This window comes from Melospiza melodia, chromosome 5 (assembly GCF_035770615.1).
Source record: "Melospiza melodia melodia isolate bMelMel2 chromosome 5, bMelMel2.pri, whole genome shotgun sequence".
NCBI lineage: Eukaryota > Metazoa > Chordata > Aves > Passeriformes > Passerellidae > Melospiza > Melospiza melodia.
In genome coordinates this window covers 91,994,147-92,016,191 of record NC_086198.1, presented here as the reverse complement: position 1 = coordinate 92,016,191, position 22,045 = coordinate 91,994,147, and the positions used below count along the sequence as shown (strand labels likewise).

Below are 22,045 nucleotides of genomic sequence, written 5' to 3'. Positions count from 1 at the left end.
TCCATATTTTTTTTGTATCTTTTCCTGCTCCTTTTAGGAGCAAACCTCTCCTAGCAACCCAAAGCAACAACCTGTTGAATTTATGGCTGGGTTTACTCAACAGTTACTCCAAGCATGCAGTTCCACTGCACCTTAAGTGTTGGTTTCTACATGTCTACCTCTCTTTCTTGTTGTTGCATGACTGCAGAAGGCAATTATAATTTAGATTTTAACTAGATAAATTCCTGTAAGTAACCCACTGCACACTCAAATGGAGTTTTGGTTTAAGAGGGAGGCAGGGACCCAGCAAAAATTAGCACTTCCACCCCAAAAGTAATTTTTTTATCTTTTTTTTACCTGTGTCCTTAAACCCAGATGTGAAGCCATGTCCTCCAGCTGGATAACTTTTGTTTTCTGTGGAGACAAACAAGAGTTAAGCTGATGAATGAGCAAGCTGGGATTTTTTATTTTTTTTCCATTCCAATAAAAAAAATGCATTAACCAGACGAAGCAGAACCTGTTCCTTTTAGTAACTTTTCCTAGTAAGCACTTTCCTGTGATGAAAAACTCTGAGGTTACCTAAAGCAGGGAGCTCTGGAAAAACTGAGTGCTCTGACCCACTCAGGGCAAGGCTAAACCCATCTGCCAGCCTTGATTGATCCTGGACTTTTCCTCACACTGGGATGAGCACAAGGACTCTGCTCCTCCACCCCCTGAGTTTCTCAGCTGCTGCCTTTAATTTCCAGAGTGTTTTATCAACATCCCTTTCTTCTTTCAGGGATGTTTCAAAGCAGCTTTTAAAACCATCACTGGTGTGTATCAGCACTTACATAAAACCCAGGCAAGACTGGCAGCATGAAGTGCTTTAGTTCTGTTTTACTGATGCTATGTGTATTAATGCCATAATAATCTTCCTAAGCAAGCCAACACCTTATTAAAATTGTCAGTGCTGGAACTGCACATTGTCATTTTGCTTTCTGACAGAATCTTCCTGCAGCTTTTCTCAGTCAAGGCACAGCCACCACTGCTCCCATCTGGTTTTGTGCTTCTCTGTAGCTCCAGAGAAAACACCTGCAGGGCTTGTCTGGAGCTACCTGGTTCCTGTTTTCTTCTCTGCCAAAGTTTTAGGAACTCATCTGTTTAGCTGCAAAAGGATGCAGTGTTTGTAAGGAGGTTGGGAAAGACAAAAGTGTTGGAAAGCTCAGTTAATATTCAGGTTTACATTCCTAAAACCCATTTATGTACAGCCACAGGAGCTGCATCTCCAGTAACAAATTAAAATACTTCAAACAATAAAATCCTTTGTTTCTGGTCTTGAGAGCATACTGGGAGGCCACTGAAGAAATCAAGAGAGGCTGAAATAGATGAATCTTTTTCATTAATGAAACCAGACCCAAAAGGAAGGCACACACAGATTTAGCAGCTGTGAAGTCTGATGCAGCCAAGCTAGAGAACTGAATACCATGGACTGAACACATGGAACTGGAACCAGTCCATGGAATTCAGTTCTCAGAGCTGGGAACTGCCAACATTCGTCACATCTTCTTTTAAAGGGACTGGGGGGGTTGGTGCAAAGCCACATCAACAGGAGAAACAGGACTTAAACCTTCCCTTAAAGATATTTCCCCTCAATGACCAAGTTTATGGAAGCTTTCCAAGACACATCCTGCTGGGAATGAGAGCCCAAGGGGGTGGGATGAGGTGCACCCCCACACTCTGGAATACGACAACATGAGGTCCCAAGGGAATAAAACACTTCTCCACATGCATCATGTTCTAGAGACAGGCTTAGCTTCCCTTCAGCAACAAAAAAAAAAAACATATTTTCCTGAATTAATTTCATTTTAGGGGTGATGCTGCTGCTGTACTCAGCAAGAGGCTGCATTTTGCTCCCAACACCCTTAAGAATGAAGCACAGGGTAAGCTATCTCCAGTCAATGATACCAGCATAAGAAATTATTCAGCAGAAGAGCTAAATTAATTTTACTTAAATAAAAAAAAAGCCAATTCCTCTTAATTTATACATTTTTTTCCTGACAGCTACGAGCAGCTCAGCACTGCTTCCTGTCAATGGTTTCTGTGAACAGAACAGAAGATGAGGGCAATACATAATCTATACACTAAGCACAATCTCAAGATTAAAGAAAAATACTTAAAACTTGAGAAAGAAAGCAATGCCCCATTTCTGCAGCTCAGCTCTGCAGAGGAAATCAGGTGTCAAATATTCAGACTTGGGCTTCCAGCCCAAGTTTAATTTCTCTGACGTCAAGATGAAGTGACTGATAGAGAATTTTGTGCTGAAACACTCAGCTGGGAGTTTGTGACTAATCTGGTCCATCCACCACAACCCCAGGGGCAATGGGCAGAGTCTGTGTCGTGCCATGGAAAGCTCCCAGTGCTTGTGGAAGATCCCAAGGGACACTGGAATTTCCTTTTTTTTACCTACAGAAGTGAAGGAGAAGCAGAGAGCAGCAAAGCAGAGTTTTGCAGGGCTCTGCTCTGAGCTCCTGTCCAGAACTTCCAAAGGACTCCCCAAGGAGAATTATCCATGAGGCAAATCTCTAACTCCAGGAGATAAACCTGCTGTAAATTCAGGGTTTTGCTGGGATAATGGACGTGCAAAATGTGAGATTTTGGAATAGAAAATGATTAGCAGCTCAAGTGATCCTAGCAGCAAGTGATTTGTTTGCTGGAGAAGCCTTTCACACAGGTCACACATCCTGATAGTTCAGATTCCAGTAAAAGAAGAAAGGGATTCATTAGGAAAAAAGATTTGCATGCCAGTGTTGGAGTGAGAGGAGAAAAATGCATCTGACCTTTGATACAGCAATTTGCCCTCACAGATCAAAAGCACAAATGAGCACAGCCCAGGTTTTAAACACCCAGCCACACAATGGGAGGGAAGGGAGACTGACACACCCTGGTTAAAACAAGGCAGCTGCTTCTTAAATTGCTCTCCTGAACATAAAAAACCACTGGAAGCTGCATGGATAGAAAAAAAAAGTGAAGGAATCACAAGAAAAGTTGGGATTGAGCTTTCCAGTTCCAGTGTTGGAGGCTCCAAACCACCCTCCAGGTACAGCAGCTCTCCTTCCTCTTTTTAAACTGTTTTTAAATCAGTGGCTGATGCTCACAAACAAAAAAGCCTGAATGCCCCAAAAAAATCCCAATCCACAGCAAATATTGCTTCTATAAACTCTGAGGGAGATCCACCAGGCCACATCCTGCCCCAAAAGCCAGGACCCAGCTGGAATTAAATTATTTTAGATAATTGTGTTTGTGCTGGTTCAGTAAATAACACTTACTGAAGGGATCGCTTTTGTTACTTGTTGAATATTTAAATAAATGAAAGAGGAAGTAAAGATTGTGACAGAAGGTATTTCACACCATCTAAGGAAAAAAACCAAAGGCACCTTACCTTAACATATTCCAGGAATTCCATGAGAAAGCTGCGAGACTGGAGACAGCAAGGAAAACAATTTTAATTTTGGATTTATAAGCATTAAATGCATCAAAAACTTGCTAAGTATAAATACTATAAAAGTTTTTAAATTGCATAATTCTTTCGTTTTAACTACACACACTGAGATGTTGAACTGGGGAGAAAAATAATCTAGATTGAATCTTCACAAGGGATTTCTGACAGGTATTTTTTGAGAAAGAATGTGGCTCAGGTACAATTTAAGTACTTCATGAGCATTAACTGCATCAGAAACGTGCTGAGGATAAATACTATAAAAGTGTTCAGATTGCATAATTCCTAAATTTTAACTACACACACTGATATACTGAACTGAGAAGAAAAATAATCTAGATTTAATCTTTACAAGGGTCTCAGGTACAATTTAAGTATTTCATGAGCATTAAATGCATCAAAAACTTGCTGAGTATAAATACTATAGAAGTATTCAGATTGCATAATTCCTAAGTTTTAGCTACATACACCGAGATATTGAACTGGGAAGAAAAATAATCTAGATTTAATTTCACAAGCAATTTCTGACGGTTATTTTTTGAGAAAGAATATGGCTCAGGTACAATTTAAGTATTTAATGAGCATTAAATGCATCAAAAACATGCTGAAGATAAATACTATAAAAGTGTTTAAATTGCATAATTCACAAGTTTTAACTACACACACTGAGATGTCGAACAGGGAAGAAAAATAATCTAGATTTAATCTTTACAAGGGATTTCTGACGGGTATTTTTTGAGACAGAATGTGGCTCAGGTTAAATTTAAATATTTCCCAAAAGGTTATAATCCAATTTTTTATTCTTTACATCATAAATACCCTGAAATAACCACATCTGGGTGAGTTAAAGCATCATTAAATCACACACCCAGGACATTCTGTGCAGAGGAAAACCCAGAGTGACTCAGGAGCTGCAGCTGGCCAAGGGCAGCACAGCTGCACAGCACCTGGGGAGGCTCAAGCATTTCAGAGCCATGCACCTGAAATGCAGTGAGCAGAGGCAATGCAAACATTGTGCACAGCAGCTAAAAGGAGATCAGATTACTCTGGAACCCCAGGAATCAATCAGCCTTCATTAACTGGTGAGCTCTGGAGGCAGGAGGTGATTTTCAGCAGAGTCAGCTTTGCCAACAGGACACTGAAATGTTTCAGAACCTCAGCCACCACGAGGGCAGGCTGCCTGCTTCATTTCCTTCTCATTTCTGCTGCCTCCAAATAACTCTGCACTCTGTTATTATTTCTGAATGTGACTTTTAAATCACCTGCAATTCACGTTCTAGCTCCCCTAACACCCCTACTAAAATTATCTCAGGTTAAGATGCAGGCATCTCCAACTCTTTGAGGTGAGGAACCTAAAACCTTCTCTGTTCTGACATCAGGCATCTCCAACTCTTTGAGGTGAGGAACCTAAAACCTTCTCTGTTCTGACATCAGGCATCTCAAACTCTTTGAGGTGAGGAACCTAAAACCTTCTCTGTTCTGACATCAGGCATCTCAAACTCTTTGAGGTGAGGAACCTAAAACCTTCTCTGTTCTGACCTGGAGGGAGATGAATTTCTCCTTGACAGGCAGCTGTAGGAACATGGACAATCACCACATTCCAGTTTGAAAGGTGTTTAAAGTGGAACACAGCAATATTTAGGGATAATCTCATCTCCTAACAGGACAGGGAAGATTTTTGAAGGAATTGTCAATGAAAGTGTGTACTTTTTGCTGTTCACTGCAATTCCCCATCAGCAGACAGAACTTTTGCTGTTAATCCTGGTGTGATGGAGGAATTTTTCTTGATGGGAAGGGATCCATCAAGGGAACCAGCAATGAGTCAGTGGTGCTTGACACTGGGCACAATCTGCTGTGCTCAAAGCCACTCTCAGTCACACTAAAGCAAATCCATTTAATGCCAGAGTCTCTTCAGCAGAGCAGCAAATGCACACATGGCCCTGAAATAAATCCTTCCCCAGAAATGCACTGGACAGCTCAAATTGGCAGCTGCAACCCAAGAGCAACTGCAGGATGTGATAGCAAATAAATTGTGTCCAACAGGTTTTCAGCAGACAAAACAAGAATTCTGCCTCTCACAACAGCAAAAGTTTTTCAGGTTTGCTGTGATTTTATATCAAATATAACATTTTAGCCACCATCCTCAGCAGCTCTGCAGGCAGCCACAGGAGCAGCAGTGTGGGTTTGTCCTGAATATTCCCTTATCAGAAGCCTTTAGAGACAAGAGCTTGGTTTTTAATTTGATTTCACAGCAGCTCTCTTGGTGTAGAAAATAAAGCCAAACCCAAATAATTGCCCCCAAGGTCTGTGGGCACTTTCAAATTCCAAATTCAGCTTCACTGGCTTAGTCTCTGTGGGTAAGGCAGAGCTGCTGACAGTGAGAGATAATCTGAATTCCAGGATGAGTTTTATTTCAGTTCTTAGACACAGGGAGGACAGAACTCATTTCCTGCAAGTTCTCTCAGAACTCAAATACCCTGTAGGGGCCTGCTATGAGGAACAGCAGCCTTCCCCAGGAAATATTCCAGGGTTAACCTGTGCCACAGACACAATTTAGCTGTCACAAGCAAAAACCTTTGGCTGACTCCTACTTTTAAATTCATTTTAAACAAGACAGAATGCAGCAAGTCTAACAGGAGAGTGGGAACTGCAGAACCAGCCTCACATACCTGCTCCTCTGTCATTGACTCTTCAACCCCTTCCTCTTCAACCACAAAACTCTCCTTCAGCTTCAGGTACTCTTCATATTCTCTCTTCTCCTCCTCTTCCTTTGCCTTCCTTTTTTCCTCTTCCTGGACAGAAAAGATGACAAGTGGTCAAGTTTGCTCTTTCCCCAACCAGGTTTGAAGTGAAGCAGCATCTCCTTCCTCTGCAGCCAGCACATAAAAAGTTTTAAAAATGAGTTTAAGCTGTCCCTTGACGGCACAACCAATTTCAGAAGCCGCTCTTGAGGCAGTGACCACCTCACAGCCAGGGCTGGTTCTTAGCAGAGCTGACAGAAAACCTCTTAAATAGCAACCTGCCTGCTTCATTTGCATTGATCTGCCCTGCTCACAGGAAGTCCCTGCCCCTCCCTGCACTCTGATGCAATATTCACATTTTTGGTTGAAGCAGAACCGGCCCCAGGTCTGCTCTGCCACTGCAGGACACTGGGAGAGCTCACAAGGATTACACTGGTGGAGAGTTTCAGGTAAAATCAAGTTTTCAAGGAAAATCTTGAGAAAACTTCCTTCCCACATGGATAATATAGAAAATGAAGTAATATATAAATTATTACACAAAGTATTTTAGGCACAGGAGGTGATTGTATTAACAATCTGTATTAAAGCTTTAAAGTCCACTGGGAGTGCTCACAAGGAGCACTGGATTACACTGGTGGAGAGAAGCTCTAAAAGTCTCAAGTAAAATCAAGTTTTCAGGGAAAACCTCCTTCTTATAAAAACTCTCTTCCTACATGGATAATATATAAAATTAAATAATATCTAAATTATTATATAAAGTGGTTTAGGCACAGGAGGTGATTGTATTAACAAAAGGAGTTTTTTACTTTTACCTTTCGTTTGTTGAACAAAAGCCTTGGGCTTTTAGTTATCTGCAATAAAAAAACTTCATGGCCTGCCCTGAAATAAATAATAAAGCCTTAAAGGCCCAAGAAAGCTGCTCCTCCCTGCACTTTGATGCAACTTTCACATTTTTGGTTCCTGGCCCCAGGTCTGCTCTGCCACTGCAGGACACTGGGAGAGCTCACAAGGATTACACTGGTGGAGAGAAGCTGTGAAAGTTTCAGGTAAAATCAAGTTTTCAAGGAAAATCTTGTGAAAACTTTCTTCCTACATGGAAAATATATAAAATTAAATAATATATAAAGTATTATATAAAGTATTTCAGGCACAGGAGGCAAGGCATGATTGTATTAACAAAAGGGGTTTTTTACATGTTGTTTGTTAAACAAAAGCTCCAGGCTTTTAGGCAATAAAAAAACTTCATGGCCTGCCCTGAAATAAATATTAAAGCTTTAAAGCCCACAATAAAGCTGCCCCTCCCTGCACTTTGATGCCACATTCACATTTTTGGTTCCTGGCCCCAGGTCTGCTCTGCCACTGCAGGACATTGGGAGTAAAAGTCTCATGAAAATCAAGTTTTCAGGGAAAATCTCTTTCTTAAGAAAACCTTTCTTCCAGCAAACAGTGCCCTCATGGATAATATATAAAATTAAATAATACCTAAATTATTTAATATAAAGTATTTCAGGCACAGGAGGCAAGGCATGATCGTATTAATAAAAGGAATTTTTTACATGTTGTTTGTTAAACAAAAGCTTCAGGCTTTAAAGAAAAACTTCATGGCCTGTCCTGAAATAAATATTAAAACCTTCAAGGCCACAATAAAAGTTTTTTGGACTTTTCTGGCCCAGAAAACTCCAAGCCCAGATTCAGTGACATGGGGATGCCTGGTTCTGTGGAATTCACATCTTCACAAATCAAAATTGTGATTAATTGGGAATGTGACAGATTGCTTAGAAAATGTTTTAAATAAGAACAGGTTTTTACTGGGAGCTCCTAAATTTGCAGTTTCCCATTATTTTCAGTATATAGAATATTTATCCATATTAAAAAAAATGTATTTTGGTAAAAAAAAAAAGTATTTGTTCCTGTTTTTATTTAAATATAAAAAAATTATTATATTATATAAATAGAATATATAAAACATAAAAGAGTTTTGTTTTTATAAAAATATAAAAATAGATATAGATATAGATATAGAAATACATATAAATATAAATAAATACATTTTCTAAATGCTTGCCATACTATATCTTGGACATTGATGTGGGAATTGCTTCCTTAAGGAGCTGGAATGTAAATATTTGTTCCATTAAAGAAAAAACAGGAACACGTCATTCAGTTTATAGCAAATTTATCCATATTAAAAAAAGATGTCTTGATAAAAAACAAAGAGTGTTTGGTCCTGCTTTTATTTAAATATATTAAAAATTATTATATTATATACATAGAATTACTATATAAAACATATAGTTTTATTTTTATATAAATACAAAAATATATAGATATAAAATACATATAAATATAAATAAATAAATTTTCTAAATGCTTGCCATACTATATCTTGGACATTGATGTGGGAATTGCTTCCTTAAGGAGCTGGAATGTAAATATTTGTTCCATAAAAAAAAACAACAGAGAGAGACAGGAACAGGTCATTAGGTCATTCAGTATATAGAAAATTTATCCATATTAAAAAAATGTATTTTGGTAAAAAAGAAAGGATTTGGTCCTCTTTTAATTTAAATATATCTAAAAATTATTATATTATATAAATAGAATAAATATATAAAACATATAAAATAGTTTTTAATAGAAATATATAAAATATATAAAAATAGAATATATAAAACATAGAAATAGTTTTATTTCTATATAAATATAAAAATATATAGATATAAAATTTTATATAAATAGAATTACTATATAAAACGTAGTTTCATTTTTATCTAAATATATATAAATATAAAATATATATAAAATATATAAAATATAATATATAAAACATATAAAATAGTTTTATATTTATATAAATATATAAAATATATAAATATAGAATTAATATATAAAACATAGAAATAGTTTTATTTCTATATAAATATAAAAATATATAGATATAAAAATTTATATAGAATTACTATATAAAACATATAAAATAGTTTCATTTTTATCTAAATATATATAAATATAAAAATATATAAAATATATAAAATAGAATATATAAAACATATAAAATAGTTTTATATTTATATAAATATATAAAATATATAAAAAATTATAGCTATAAAATATATAAATATATAAAATATAATTAATATATAAAAATACATAGTTTAATTTTTATATAAATATATAAATATATAAAAGCATACAAATATATATAAAAATAGAAATAGCTGCAAAAATAAATATATATATAAATAAATGTAAAAAAAAAAAAATCAAATTCCCAGGAAGTCAGCAGAAAGAATCCTGCCAACATCCAAGAACGCGAAAAACAGGACTGAAAGGATCTTGGTGTAACTGCAAAGCCAAATCCATTTTTTAAAACTGCTATCTCATGAAAAATCTACAGATCTGAGGAAGCTCTTGAGACACAACCAGATCATTTTTGGGTCATTCATCACCACAACAATTAATCCAACAGCAGATTTTTTCCCTTACATGCACTCCAGATGCCAAGAACAACAAAACCATATTTCATCTGGAAGCAACAGCAATTGTTCTTTTCTTGTAAGTGCATTAAATTTAATCTTGATCCTGGAAAGGCAAGAATAACGTTCTTCCCCTGGTCTATTAGAGAGGTTGTAATTCAGCAAGATTTGAAATGAGGATAAAGGAAAAAAAAACCAATCACAAAGCCTCAAAATTGCTTTGGTAAATAATTTCTAGCTGGTTCTGCAAAAAAAAAAAAAAAAAAAAGGATAATATCAGAAGACACTGAGAGCAACAACAACTAAAAAACTAAAACACATTTTCCTGCTTCTGGAAGGTCTAAAAAATGAACAAAGCTCCTTCCTGTGCTCCTTCCCCACCTGAAAAACAGCACCTTGCAGTTTCTGGAAATACCCCAGCAGGTTCCTATCAGCACTTCCATTCCAAACCAGGCAGAAGAGCAGAACACTCAGCCTCCAGCCCCTCTTTTGCCAACAGGATTTTATTTTCCAGATGCTGAATTTTGCTCAGCAGAGCATTTCCAGGTGCTCTCAGCCACTGCTTTGGCAGCCCTCAAAGCTTCCTGGTGCTTGTAGCTTTCTCCAGAACATTAAAATATTTCCAGCTGCCTTTTTTTCCCATCTAAAACTTAAAAATTCATGAAGATCCTCAAAGGCTTTACAACCTAAATTCACCTATGATTCAATCTGTAGGAAAAAAAAAAAGGATTTTATTTAAAAGGTTGGTTCAGAGCAAGAGGAGAGATGAGTTTGCACAAGTGCCCAGGGAGAAGCAAGGTGGAGACTGAGCAGGGGAACCCTAGCACTGTCAGGATGGCTGGGAGTATTTATTTATATTTATTTAGAATATTTCTATTTATTTTAGAAGATTTATTTATATTTATTTAGAATATTTCTATTTATTTAGGAGATTTATATGTATTTATTTAGAATATTCATATCTATTGAGAATATTTATATTTATTTAGAATATTTATATTTATTTAGAATATTTTTTGTTTCACCATCTCTCTAACCCTCTCCTCTCTCACGTGCTCATGGAGCAGCTGTGTGGGAGCTGCAGGGTCAAATTTAGGCAGCAGAATTCCCACAAAACTCAAGTGTGTCCATACAAATAACCCAGGAACACCTCCAGACCCTCAGGGTCTCCTCACAAACTGAGGCCAGGATTTTGTGCCAGGCACAGAGAGGGCACTGGGCTCAAAATTCACCTTTCAGACCCCACATTTTGGCACTCAGGTTCCTCCTGAGCCCAAACCCCACATTTTGGGCACTCAGGTTCCTCCTGAGCCCAAACCCCACATTTGGGCACTCAGGTTCCTCCTGAGCCCAAACCCCACATTTTTGGTACTAAGGCTCCTTCTGACCTCAAACCCCACATTTTGTCACTCAGGTTCCTCCTGAGCTCAAACCCACTTTTCAAATCCCACATTTTTGGCACTCATGTCCCTTCTGAGCTCAAACACCACATTTGGGCACTCAGGTTCCTCTTCAGCTCAAACCCCTCTTCAAACCCCACATTTGGGCACTTGGGTTCCTTTTGAGCTCAAACCCACTTTTCAAACCCCATATTTTGGGCACTCAGGTCCCTTCTGAGCTCAAAACCCCACATTTTTGCACTCATGTTCCTCTGCAGCTCAAACCCCCCTTTCAAACCCCACATTTGAGCACTCAGGTTCCTTTTGACCTCAAACCCCACATTTGGGCACTCGGGTTCCTTTTGAGCTCAAACTCACTTTTCAAACCCCACATTTGGGCACTCAGGTTCCTCCTGAGCCCAAACCCCACATTTTTGGTACTCAGGTCCCTTTTGACCTCAAACCCCACATTTTGGGCACTCAGGTCCCTTCTGAGCTCAAACCCCACATTTTTGCACTCAGGTTCCTCCTGAGCTCAAACCCCCCTTTCAAACCCCCCACTTTTGGCACTCAGGTCCCTTTTGAGCTCAAACCCCACATTTGGGCACTCGGGTTCCTTTTGAGCTCAAGCTCACTTTTCAAACCCCACATTTGAGCACTCGGGTTCCTTTTGACCTCAAACCCCACATTTTGGGCACTCGGGTCCCTCCTGAGCTCAAACCCCCTTTCAAACCCCACATTTTGGGCACTCAGGTTCCTCCTGAGCTCAAACCCCCCTTGCAAACCCCACATTTTGGGCACTCAGGTCCCTTCTGAGCTCAAACCCCCCACTTTTGGCCCTCAGGTTCCTCCTGAGCTCGTGGCTCAGAGCAGAGAGTGGCTGGGCCACCCCCCAGCCATGGGTGGGGTGCTGGGGAAATCCCAGCAGATGGAAATGTGGTAACTGCAGATGCTCATCTTCAGCTGCTTTTATTTTTTTTTGGGTTTTTTTTTTTTTTTTGGTCTCTCTCCTCACCCATCTAAATGTTACCCAGACTGAGGGCTTGAACAGTGTAAAGATTTCTTTTTGATCAATTTAATCCACTGCATGTGAAGAACAAACTAATCCCACTTTGACCACATTTTTATTGAACAAATAAATAAATAAATGAGTCACTCAAACCTTTGTTTTCTGTTCTTTTTCCCACCCAACCCACCAAGGACCTGGATGTGCTGTGAGGCTCCTTTCACCCTCTGTTTGCCTCTTAATAATCCCAGGGATTATTTCCAAAAAGTGAAACCCACAGCATCCCAAAATCTCTCTGAGGCTCCCAGCTGGAAGCACACATGGATTTTTGGGATCACAGATTGCTCAGGATGCTGCTTGGGTGGAGAAAACCTCACTGGTATTGAGGAAAACAGAGCAAACACTCTTCAGGCACCACCTGCTCCTTGTCATTCCTTTATTTTTGGCTGTTTCCTGAAGTTTTAGGATGAGGAAAAGCATCCTGAGTGTTTAGAGGGCCATGGATCAAAGAATCCCTTCTTGCACAGAATTCAGTTTTTGTATTGTCAGGGCAGGTTCTGCAGAAATAATCCCAGGGATTATTTCCAAAATTTGGAATATTATTATCCCAAAATCTCTCTGAGGCTCCCAGCTGGAAGCACACATTGATTTATTTTTGGGATCACAGATTGCTCAGGATGCTGCTTGGGTGGACAAAACCTCACTGGTATTGAGGAAAGCAGAGCAAACACTCTTCAGGCACCACCTGCTCCCTGTCTGTGCTTTATTTATGGCTGTTTTCTCAATTTTTAGGATGAAGAAAAGCATCCCGAGTGTTTAAAAGGCCATGGATCAAAGAATCCCTCCTTGCACAGAATTCAGTTTTTGTATTGTCAGGGCAGGTTCTACAGGAAGCCCAAAGTGACTTTTGAGAATAATTTGGCACAGAGCAGAGGGATCTGTAGGATTCCTGCCCCCCTCACTGCTTAGACAGAAAGTGTCCTTAACCTCTCACAATCTGAGGAAAAATGAGGCTTTTTTTCAAGGTTTTCAACTTGTCCTCACTTATGAGAAATTAATTTTGAGGGAAGAATGCACACTTGAAAACTGATGCTTAAATTGCAGTTATGGAGTGGTTCTCCATCAGCCTCCAGAAATGCACTGCTAATGTAGAAAAATGGATATAAATATCAAACAGACAATGAATGAAGAGTTCTGCTGAGACACACACAAATCTTGATGTTCATATAATAAAATAATTAAAATTTGGTGCCTCTTCTTCCATGATCAAAAAGTCAAAACTTTAGGGTCAAACCTTCCAGAGGATCCTTGTGATTTTGGCTGACCCTCATTTCTACAGCTCTGAAGATCCAAACCATTGTTATTCAGGCACTTAAATGCAAATTTTATCAAAATCTAAGTGCATCTAGGCACTTAAATACACATTTACCAAAATCTAAGTGCATTTAGGCACTTAAATGCAAATTTACCAAAATCTAAGAGCATTTAGGCACTTAAATGCAAATTTACCAAAATCTAAGTGCATTTGGGCACTTAAATGCAGATTTACCAAAATCTAAGTGCATTTAGGCACTTAAATGCAAATTTACCAAAATCTAAGAGCATTTAGGCACTTAAATGCAAATTTACCAAAATCTAAGTGCATTTGGGCACTTAAATACAGATTTACCAAAATCTAAGTGCATTTAGGCACTTAAATGCAGATTTACCAAAATCTAAGTGCATTTAGGCACTTAAATGCAAATTTTACCAAAATCTAAGTGCATCTAGGCACTTAAATGCAGATTTACCAAAATCTAAGTGCATCTAGGCACTTAAATACACATTTACCAAAATCTAAGTGCATTTAGGCACTTAATTTCAAATGTACCAAAATTTCTGTGCACAGGCAAAGGAAAAAGAGCTTTTTTTTTGTGTGAGCAATCTGCCAGTTTTTGTCTGAAGACTCTGTTTTGCAACATCAGAGGAAATTCACTCTCATTGATAAGCTGTCAGCTGGTAAACCAGCTCACCACCAAAAAACTCCAAGAGTGAAAGGGAAATCCCCAGGGTAAAGCAGAGCTGAAGCAAATGCCAGTTACAAAGGAGCCTCCTCAGGCCTGCAGCCAATCAGCTCAGCAGAGCACTGGAAAGGAAACTTGAATTTAAAAATACATGATCTGGTTTGCAACACTCACTCAAGCCAAGGGGCAACCACATTTTATTTAGGAGTGCATACAAATCTATTGAAATAGAAGCAGAGGGTATTTTTCTCAAGGCTAGGCAAGATTTTAGCCCCCATAACTCCCTCAAGTCACAGTTCCTACCTGTCAGCACAATTTTAGTAGCAGTTCTTAGGAAAAACACTGGGAAAAAAAAGGGTTTAAGTGGAATTTAGGTACCAAAGCTGGCTCTGCTTGTTTGGGGACTTGCCTCTGTAGAAATATTCTGGGAAAGGAAAGGCACCTGACAACTGCAACATTTCTCAGGCAAATTTCAGTGATAAACTGAATTTTTTGTGCTTTGTGGGACTATATAAACTACAGCAATGTCAATGACCAAAATGTCTCCAAATGTCTCAAAAAAACCCAGATCCACCCTGGTTTTTACCTGCTATCAGTCAAAATTTAGGTACCAAAGCTGGCTGTGCTTGGTTGGGGATTTGTCTCTGCAGAAATACTCTGGGAGAGGAAAGGGAAAAGGAGGTACCTGACAACTGCAACATTTCTCAGGCAAATTTCAGTGATAAACTGATTTTTTTGTGCCTTGTGGGATTATATAAACTACAGCAATGTCAGTGACCAAAATGCCTCTAAAAAACCAGATCCACCCTGGTTTTTATCTGCTATCAGTCACTACCTGAGGTGTCTCTCAGAATTTTGCCTTTCAGATGAGGGAATGGAATCACAACATGTGCAGTCCACAAGGCCTTCCTAGTGGCAAGCCATGACATGAAGAATTCCTGCTCTAGAGGAAAATAAATGACATTTTATCCTGTGTATTCCATAAACCCAATGATCCTCTCAGAGGCTCTGCCTTTTCCATCAGGCTGTAACAAGATTGGAAAAATGAGATGTTCTGAGCCTAAGGACAGGCTCTCTTCAATTGTTCTGTTTCCTGTTACAGGCTCCATGAAGACAAATTTCAAATTACCAGGAAACAGCTGAGCATGGACATTAAATGTTGTCAAAGACATTTACTTTGATCCATGCTGTAAATGTTCAGCAGTGACTGGATTATCAACTTAGACCAAGAAAATAAAATAAATACTGAAAGCATTTTCCTCTGAGAAACTGTTCCTGTTGTAGCCTGGTGGGTGAGCTTGCTGTCCTGATAAATACTGGGAAAACAAATAATAAAACTTAACTAAAATAGTTTAAAATTACAGGATTTAAGTAGGAAGGTACTTGCTAAAGTGACCAAGCTGGATTTGAGCAATTTTCAGGCATTTGAGCAATTTTCCAAGTTCTAGGAAGTACTCTGTGGATTGCTGTGCACAACATTTAAAATAAATAAATAAACAAACAAATAAAATTAGACTTTTAGTTTGTATTCCTCTTTTTCCCAGAGCCATGTGACATAGAAGTGCTGTAGTGCAGTCTTTATTAGGAATACTGCAAACTAAACTAGAAACAAGTAAGAGTTTCCTCATTCAACCAAAAATAAATTACACGGCCCTCAACCGAACAGAAAGTAAAAGAAGGTAAATAAATATTTCTGTGTGAAGTTGAAATTTTAATTTTATTTTCTGCTGAACTTTTCAACTGTGCCTGAGTTAACCCAGCTAAATTGCTAAAGCCCAGCAGAACAGCTCAGTCCTGTGCCACAGCTTCCCTGGAGGAGTAGGTTGGCCCAGCTCAGGTAGAATTTGCTTAAAAATTCACCTTCTGTGCTGTCACCCTGCCAGGGACTGGAAGTTCCAGTGTCACTGAATGGCACTGTCCAGCCAGGGTGTCACCATTCCCATAAAGCACTGGAGTCATCTCAGCTCATTATTAATGGTTTCAAGAACATGAAGCTCTCAGAACTTTAGGAAAATATTAAAAAAATAAATTTGTACATCTGTCTTGCAAGGGAAGCTGTGGAATTATCGGTCCTCTGGAAGTTTGGTCAAGCTGCTTTACAAAATCTCAGATTTTTCTACATATTCTGATGTTATAGTGCTGACATTCTCCCCCTCCAATTTCTGAACTTGAAGATTTGTACTGATGGGAAGGAACTGAGAGTTCAGAAGGAAAATTTTGAGATTTTTGGGGAATAATCCTAGAGCTCAATGGAAATTCACATAAAAATCTCATGGATATAATCTGTATGTGTAATGTATGGGTTATTTTTTAAAATTGCTTTATCCTGCCTTCATACCCTCAACAGAGGAAAGGAAAAATTATCTTTTCCTTTCTAAAATATTATCAGTAACACACCCCACTTGCACAACCTGCTCTTGGAGCAAATTAAAATAAATCTCCATGAAGCAGAGACACAAATTTCCAAAAAAACACCAAAAAAATTCACAGTGAGAGCTGAGGGCTGCAATTTTTCATCTCAGAACTGTGCAGAACACCTCTGTCCTTTCCACCCCACACCTTGCAGCAGCACCAGAGCACGGAGTTCTCAGCCAGCACTGAGTACAAAAAGCAGCTCTGATGTCCAAGATTTCCTCCCTCTCTAATGAAAAGAATTCACCAGCAGCATTTCAGCTGAGCTGTACCTGTTTTTCTGGGTCGCTCCTGCTCACATATGCACAGCTCACGCAGCTTTCACTGGGAAGCACATGCAAATACATAAAATTAAAATGAAATTTCACACAACACTTGCAAAATGAATTGCTGCTGCTGCTGCTGCTGCTGCCTTTCACTTTGTGCCCTGCTGGTTCCAGCTGGCAGCTCCCAGGGAAGAGGGGAAGTTGTGAATCTCCATCCTTGGGAGACACTCAGAGCCGGGCTGGGCAAATTCCTGAGCTCCCAAATTCTGGATGTGGCTGGAGCAGGACAGGCCCTGTGGTCCCTGCAGGTTCCTGGGCACAGAACTCCCCCAGAAACCATCCCCAAAGCAAAGCTGGCTCAGGATTTCCTGAAATAAATAAATAAAATAAAATAAAATTATTCCCACCTGTCGTTCCTCCTCCTGACGAATCCTCTCCTCTTCTTTCCTCCTCTCCTCCTCTCTTTTGGACTCGAGTTTTCTCCTTTCCTCTCTCTCTGCTTCTTCAGCCTGAAATAAACATGATGCAAGCCAAACTTTACTCTTTTTGAATCTACATTTTAAACTTTCATATGATGATACCATGATCATGCACATTTAGTTTGATCCATGCTGCAAATGTTCAGCAGTGACTGGATTATCAACTTAGACCAAGAAAAAAAATTAAATATTGAAAGCATTTTTCTCTGAGAGGCAGAATAATGTTCCTGTTGTAAGGTGGGTGGGCTTGCTGTCCTGATAAATACTGGGAAAACAAATAATAAAACTAAACTAAAATAGTTTAAAATTACAGGATTTAAGTAGGAAGGTACTTGCTCAAGTGACCAAGCTGGATTTGAGCAATTTTCAGCCATTTGAGCCATTTTCCAAGTTCTAGGAAGTACTCTGTGGATTGCTGTGCACAACATTTAAAAGAAATAAATAAACAAACACATAAAATTAGACTTTTAGTTTGTATTCCTCTTTTTCCCAGAGCCATGTGAAATAGAAGTGCTGTAGTGCAGTCTTTATTAGGAATACTGCAAACTAAACCAGAAACAAATACGAGTTTCCTCATTCAAGCAAAAATAAATTACACGGCCCTCAACTGAACAGAAATCAAAGTAAAAGAAGGTAAATAAATATTTCAAGAAAGAGGGGCTTTCTTCCCACCTTTTAGATGCAGAAAGAAATATCAAAAAGAATAAAAATAATAATAATAATAATAAAAAGCCACTATCATTTCACCTCCCCTCCCTTCAGCACACTCAACTCTCTGGTAAATTTAGAAATCACTCTTCTCACTTATCTAATTTATTTTTGAATGTCCTTATAAGCTAATTACAACAGTGATGTTGAGCAGTTTTGTATCATGGAATTTCAGTTCTCCTCACTTGAAGTTTAGTTAGGAAGGACCTTAAAGAAGGAAGGAAAAAAAAAGGATTTGGAACACACAATGTAAAAAAAGTGCATTTACACGTATCATTAACCTGGGCAGAATCTCTTGTAGAAAAAGCAGCAATAATTTTATTTTTTATCTTAAAATGATTTTATTTTTGTTGTTAAGACAAATAAATTGTTGCAAATTGAGGGAAAAATAAAGACAGTGTTGTTGTGCTATGTTTAGATTTTTTGAAGATTTTTTTTCAGGCTCCTCAGGGTATGAAAATATATTAATATAATAAAATATAAACATTATATCATTACATTATTATATTAATATAGTAAAATATAATTATTGAAAATATGTTAATAAAATAAAATATATTAATATATTATTTGAAAATATATTAAAAGGACAAGCAGAAAATATTCCAGTGGAGGATTTGGCTTAGAGAGTTTCAAAGAAAAATCCCCATCCAAGGAATTTATCTGTCTACATGGGAAAATAAAAATCAGCATGTTTTAAAATGAAACAGAAGATTCCTTGCTCCACCAACTGATGCTCATCCAACTTCATTTAACTTTATTCACATTTTCCATAAAAAAAAAAAAGAAAAGAAAATGAAATTCAATGAGTATGGAAAGTAACAAAATGATGAAAGTACTCAGTGAGAAAAGGTTCATAATGGAAGTATATATATAACCAGTAATTAAGTTTATTACCAACTGCTTCATCTAATAAGCTGGATTTAAACCTCAGGTGACACTAAAATACCCAACTTGAGATTTCCACAAGCTTTAAAAATGTTCATACAGAACAATAGAGAGTTTGAAAAAAATTTATATATAAAAAAGTAGAACAATTCCAAGGAAAATGCACAAAGTGCTGCTTTCAGAAGGCTGAAATGCCTCTTGCTTCCCTGGAATTAACACCAGAAATCTTTTCATCTCCCTCAGTCTAAAAAAATAATAAATATGGCTAAACACAGATCAAACCAAAGCACATTTCTGCGAGCACCTGAAGCACTCCTCACACCTGCCCAGGGTGTTACACCAGCTCCATGGGGACTGGAATGTATTTTTTATTTTTAAGGGGAGACAGGGGTGGCATTAAGCTGGAAAGCAGCAAAAACATCCAAAAAAGAGCATTCAAGAGTTTAACTCCTGTCCTCCCCACGAGCCTGAATGGAAAGCAAATGAGACAGAGTTTTCCACAGCCCTCTTGGGCCAGCGAAAGCTGAATTGACATTTTTAAGATAAAAGAAGCATTTAGTGATGATGACACTGCTTTGGCTTTCTGTGTCATTCCCAGCTCTCTGCTCGAGACGTGGCAGGAAATCCTCACCTCTCTCTGTGCTCTCCTGGCTTGCTTCTCTTCTAATTTCCTCTGCTTCTTTGCTCCAATTTTCCCAGACACCTGAAATTCTGGCACCTCCTCAGCATCCTCTTCCTCTGCAACATCGCAGAAAAGACAAATTTGAAATCAGCTGTCAAAAGTCTCTCAGAGGAACTTCAGTGCTGCTTAGGAAAGGAGCAGGAGATGAAAAGGAGATACACACACACACTTCAGACAAGAGCTTTTCGATGGAAAAAAGGGGAAAAAAATCACAAGAGACTGCCAAAGCCACAGAGCAGAAGTAACAAGGCAAACACACACTCAAGTGAAGGCAGAAATAAAAATTTCCTTGATCCTTTGAAAGGGAGGCTTTTCATAAATATTTCTTGCTTTCCACAATTAAAAGAGAGATTTTTCTCTGATAGAGAAATTGTACAGAAATTGTACCAAAATTTCCTTGATCCTTTGAAGGGGGGCTTTACATAACTATTTCTTGCTTTCCACAATTAAAAAAGATTTTTCTCTCATACAGAAATTGTACCAAAATTTCCCTGATCCTTTGAAAGGGAGGCTTTTCATAAATATTTCTTGCTTTCCACAATTAAAAGAGAGGTTTTTCTCTGATACAGAAATTGTACAGAAATTGTACCAAAATTTCCCTGATCCTTTGAAAGGGAGGCTTTTCATAAATATTTCCTGCTTTCCACAATTAAAAGAGAGATTTTTGCTCTGATACAGAAATTGGACAAAAATTTCCTTGATCCTTTGAAGGGAGGTTTTTCATAATATTTCTTGTTTTCCACAATTAAAAAGAGAGATTTTTCTCTGATACAGAAATTGTGCTAATGGTTGTCATTATTTACCTGCTCAACATTGGCCTGCAGAGACTTCCCAGTTATCCCCAGGCTTTGCACAAACAATTTTCACTGAAAAAATGGGATTCAGAGGCACCCCACTCATACACTGGGTTCTGACAGAAAAAAAACCTTTTAGGGATGAGGGGAAAAAAAATCCTTGAAATGCAAATCTTGGGTCTGCCTGCAAGAAAATGACATGTAAATATTTGCCTGTTGTTTGACAAATGGTTGTTTACAGAGGTGATTCTGCAAGGGTGAAATATGAAAGGGTTTTATGCTCAAAGGGTGTGCAAATGAGGATTTCTGCTCATTCAAAGCCTGAGGAAGAAGTTTTAAATGCAGCCATTTCCTCCCTGCTCAAAGCTCAGCAATATTTGGCCACTTTTATTTGCTGCTCTGAATCAGTGCTGGGGACTGAGCTCAGCACTCCCAGAGAAATCCTCAGCTCACTGCACAAACAAATTCACAGTCATGGCAGGCTCAAAATGAAAACTCTCACATATATCTTATTTTTGGGGTAAAATAATTGGTGCTTTGAGCATCCCCAGTGCTGCTCTGCTGGATGCTGACTTCAGATCCAGACTGGAGGAGATTTGTGCCAGGATGTTTTCTGTTTTCTCTCCAGAGCACCTGGTCCCTTTATTGGGAACCCAAAAAGCTGCTGTGAAAGAAGAATATGGATGAATGACACTCCCACTTCTTTTTTATGAAGAATTAGGTTGGAAACATTCTTGTTTTACTAATTCCAAGACACGGAATGGGGCTATGGTTAAACTACCAAGGCATCATGAGTGCTCGAGTTTGTGAAATAAAACATGAGAAAGAAAAGTTTGTGAGTGCAACATAAATTAAATCAAAAGTTCCTCTCTTCTTTTGCATGGTAAGGTTTAGAGATCAGAATCTCACATTTTTCTTTGCAAGTATTAATCACTATTGGGAAAGAAAGCAAAAAACAAGGTTTTAAAAGTTTTTTAAATGATAATAATTGGGTATTTTTAAATGCTTTTTATTGCTTTGTGTGGCATCTGAGCTCAGCACTCAAATCCTGCAGCTAAAAAAATCTTGTAGGTGTGTTTTCTGCTGCTTTTTTGGGAAAAATAATATAAAAATAATGCTCCATCCCCACTGAGTGATGGATATTGTGCATAAGTTCAAGAAGAAAGTGTTTGTGCTGAAATCCCTTAAATATCCCTTCTTAAATATCCCTTCCTGCACCAGGGATACTCAGACCTGACACAGTTGTTTCTATAATTTGAATGATCCTTAAAATAACTTTTTTTCTATTTTAAATACAGCATTGAGGGGAGCTCCAGTCACAATGGGTGAGCACACCCAGCACTAGCAGTTATTACTCCAAAATTAACAGCTCAGCTCTGGTAAAATTGTTTAGAAAATGACTTCCTGCAAACATCACAAGTATAAAACAGCATCTATGACACTGTTCTATGGTTAAACTACCAAGACATCATGAGAAATAAATGTATCTGAGAGTTGTGTAGGTGTGGCTCTCAAATAACAGCAGTTTTCAGGAGATGGAATTAATCTGAGCCTGGTTGCTGAGCTGGGCCTTCAGAGAAATGCTGGAGTCTGAGAGGATCAAAAGGGCTCCCCTTCCTGCACCAGGGATACCCAGACCTGATACAGATGCTTGTGTAATTTGAATGATGCTTAAAATAACTTTATTTCTATTTTAAATACAGCATTGAGGGGAGCGTACCCAGCACTAGTTATTACTCCAAAATTAACAGATCTCA

General features: G+C 38.2%; 1 protein-coding gene across 1 annotated transcript in view; it reads right to left on the bottom strand.

Moving 5' to 3' along the window:
* DDRGK1 (DDRGK domain containing 1) overlaps nt 1-22,045 on the bottom strand; it is a 46,611-nt gene that overhangs the window by 4,320 nt on the left and 20,246 nt on the right. The window contains exons 3-7 of the mRNA XM_063157863.1: nt 19,444-19,550; nt 17,145-17,246; nt 6,124-6,246; nt 3,398-3,436; nt 337-393 (exon numbers count right to left, since the gene is read on the bottom strand). Coding sequence (XP_063013933.1) covers nt 337-393; nt 3,398-3,436; nt 6,124-6,246; nt 17,145-17,246; nt 19,444-19,550 — 428 coding nt within the window. The remainder of the gene's footprint in view (nt 1-336; nt 394-3,397; nt 3,437-6,123; nt 6,247-17,144; nt 17,247-19,443; nt 19,551-22,045) is intronic.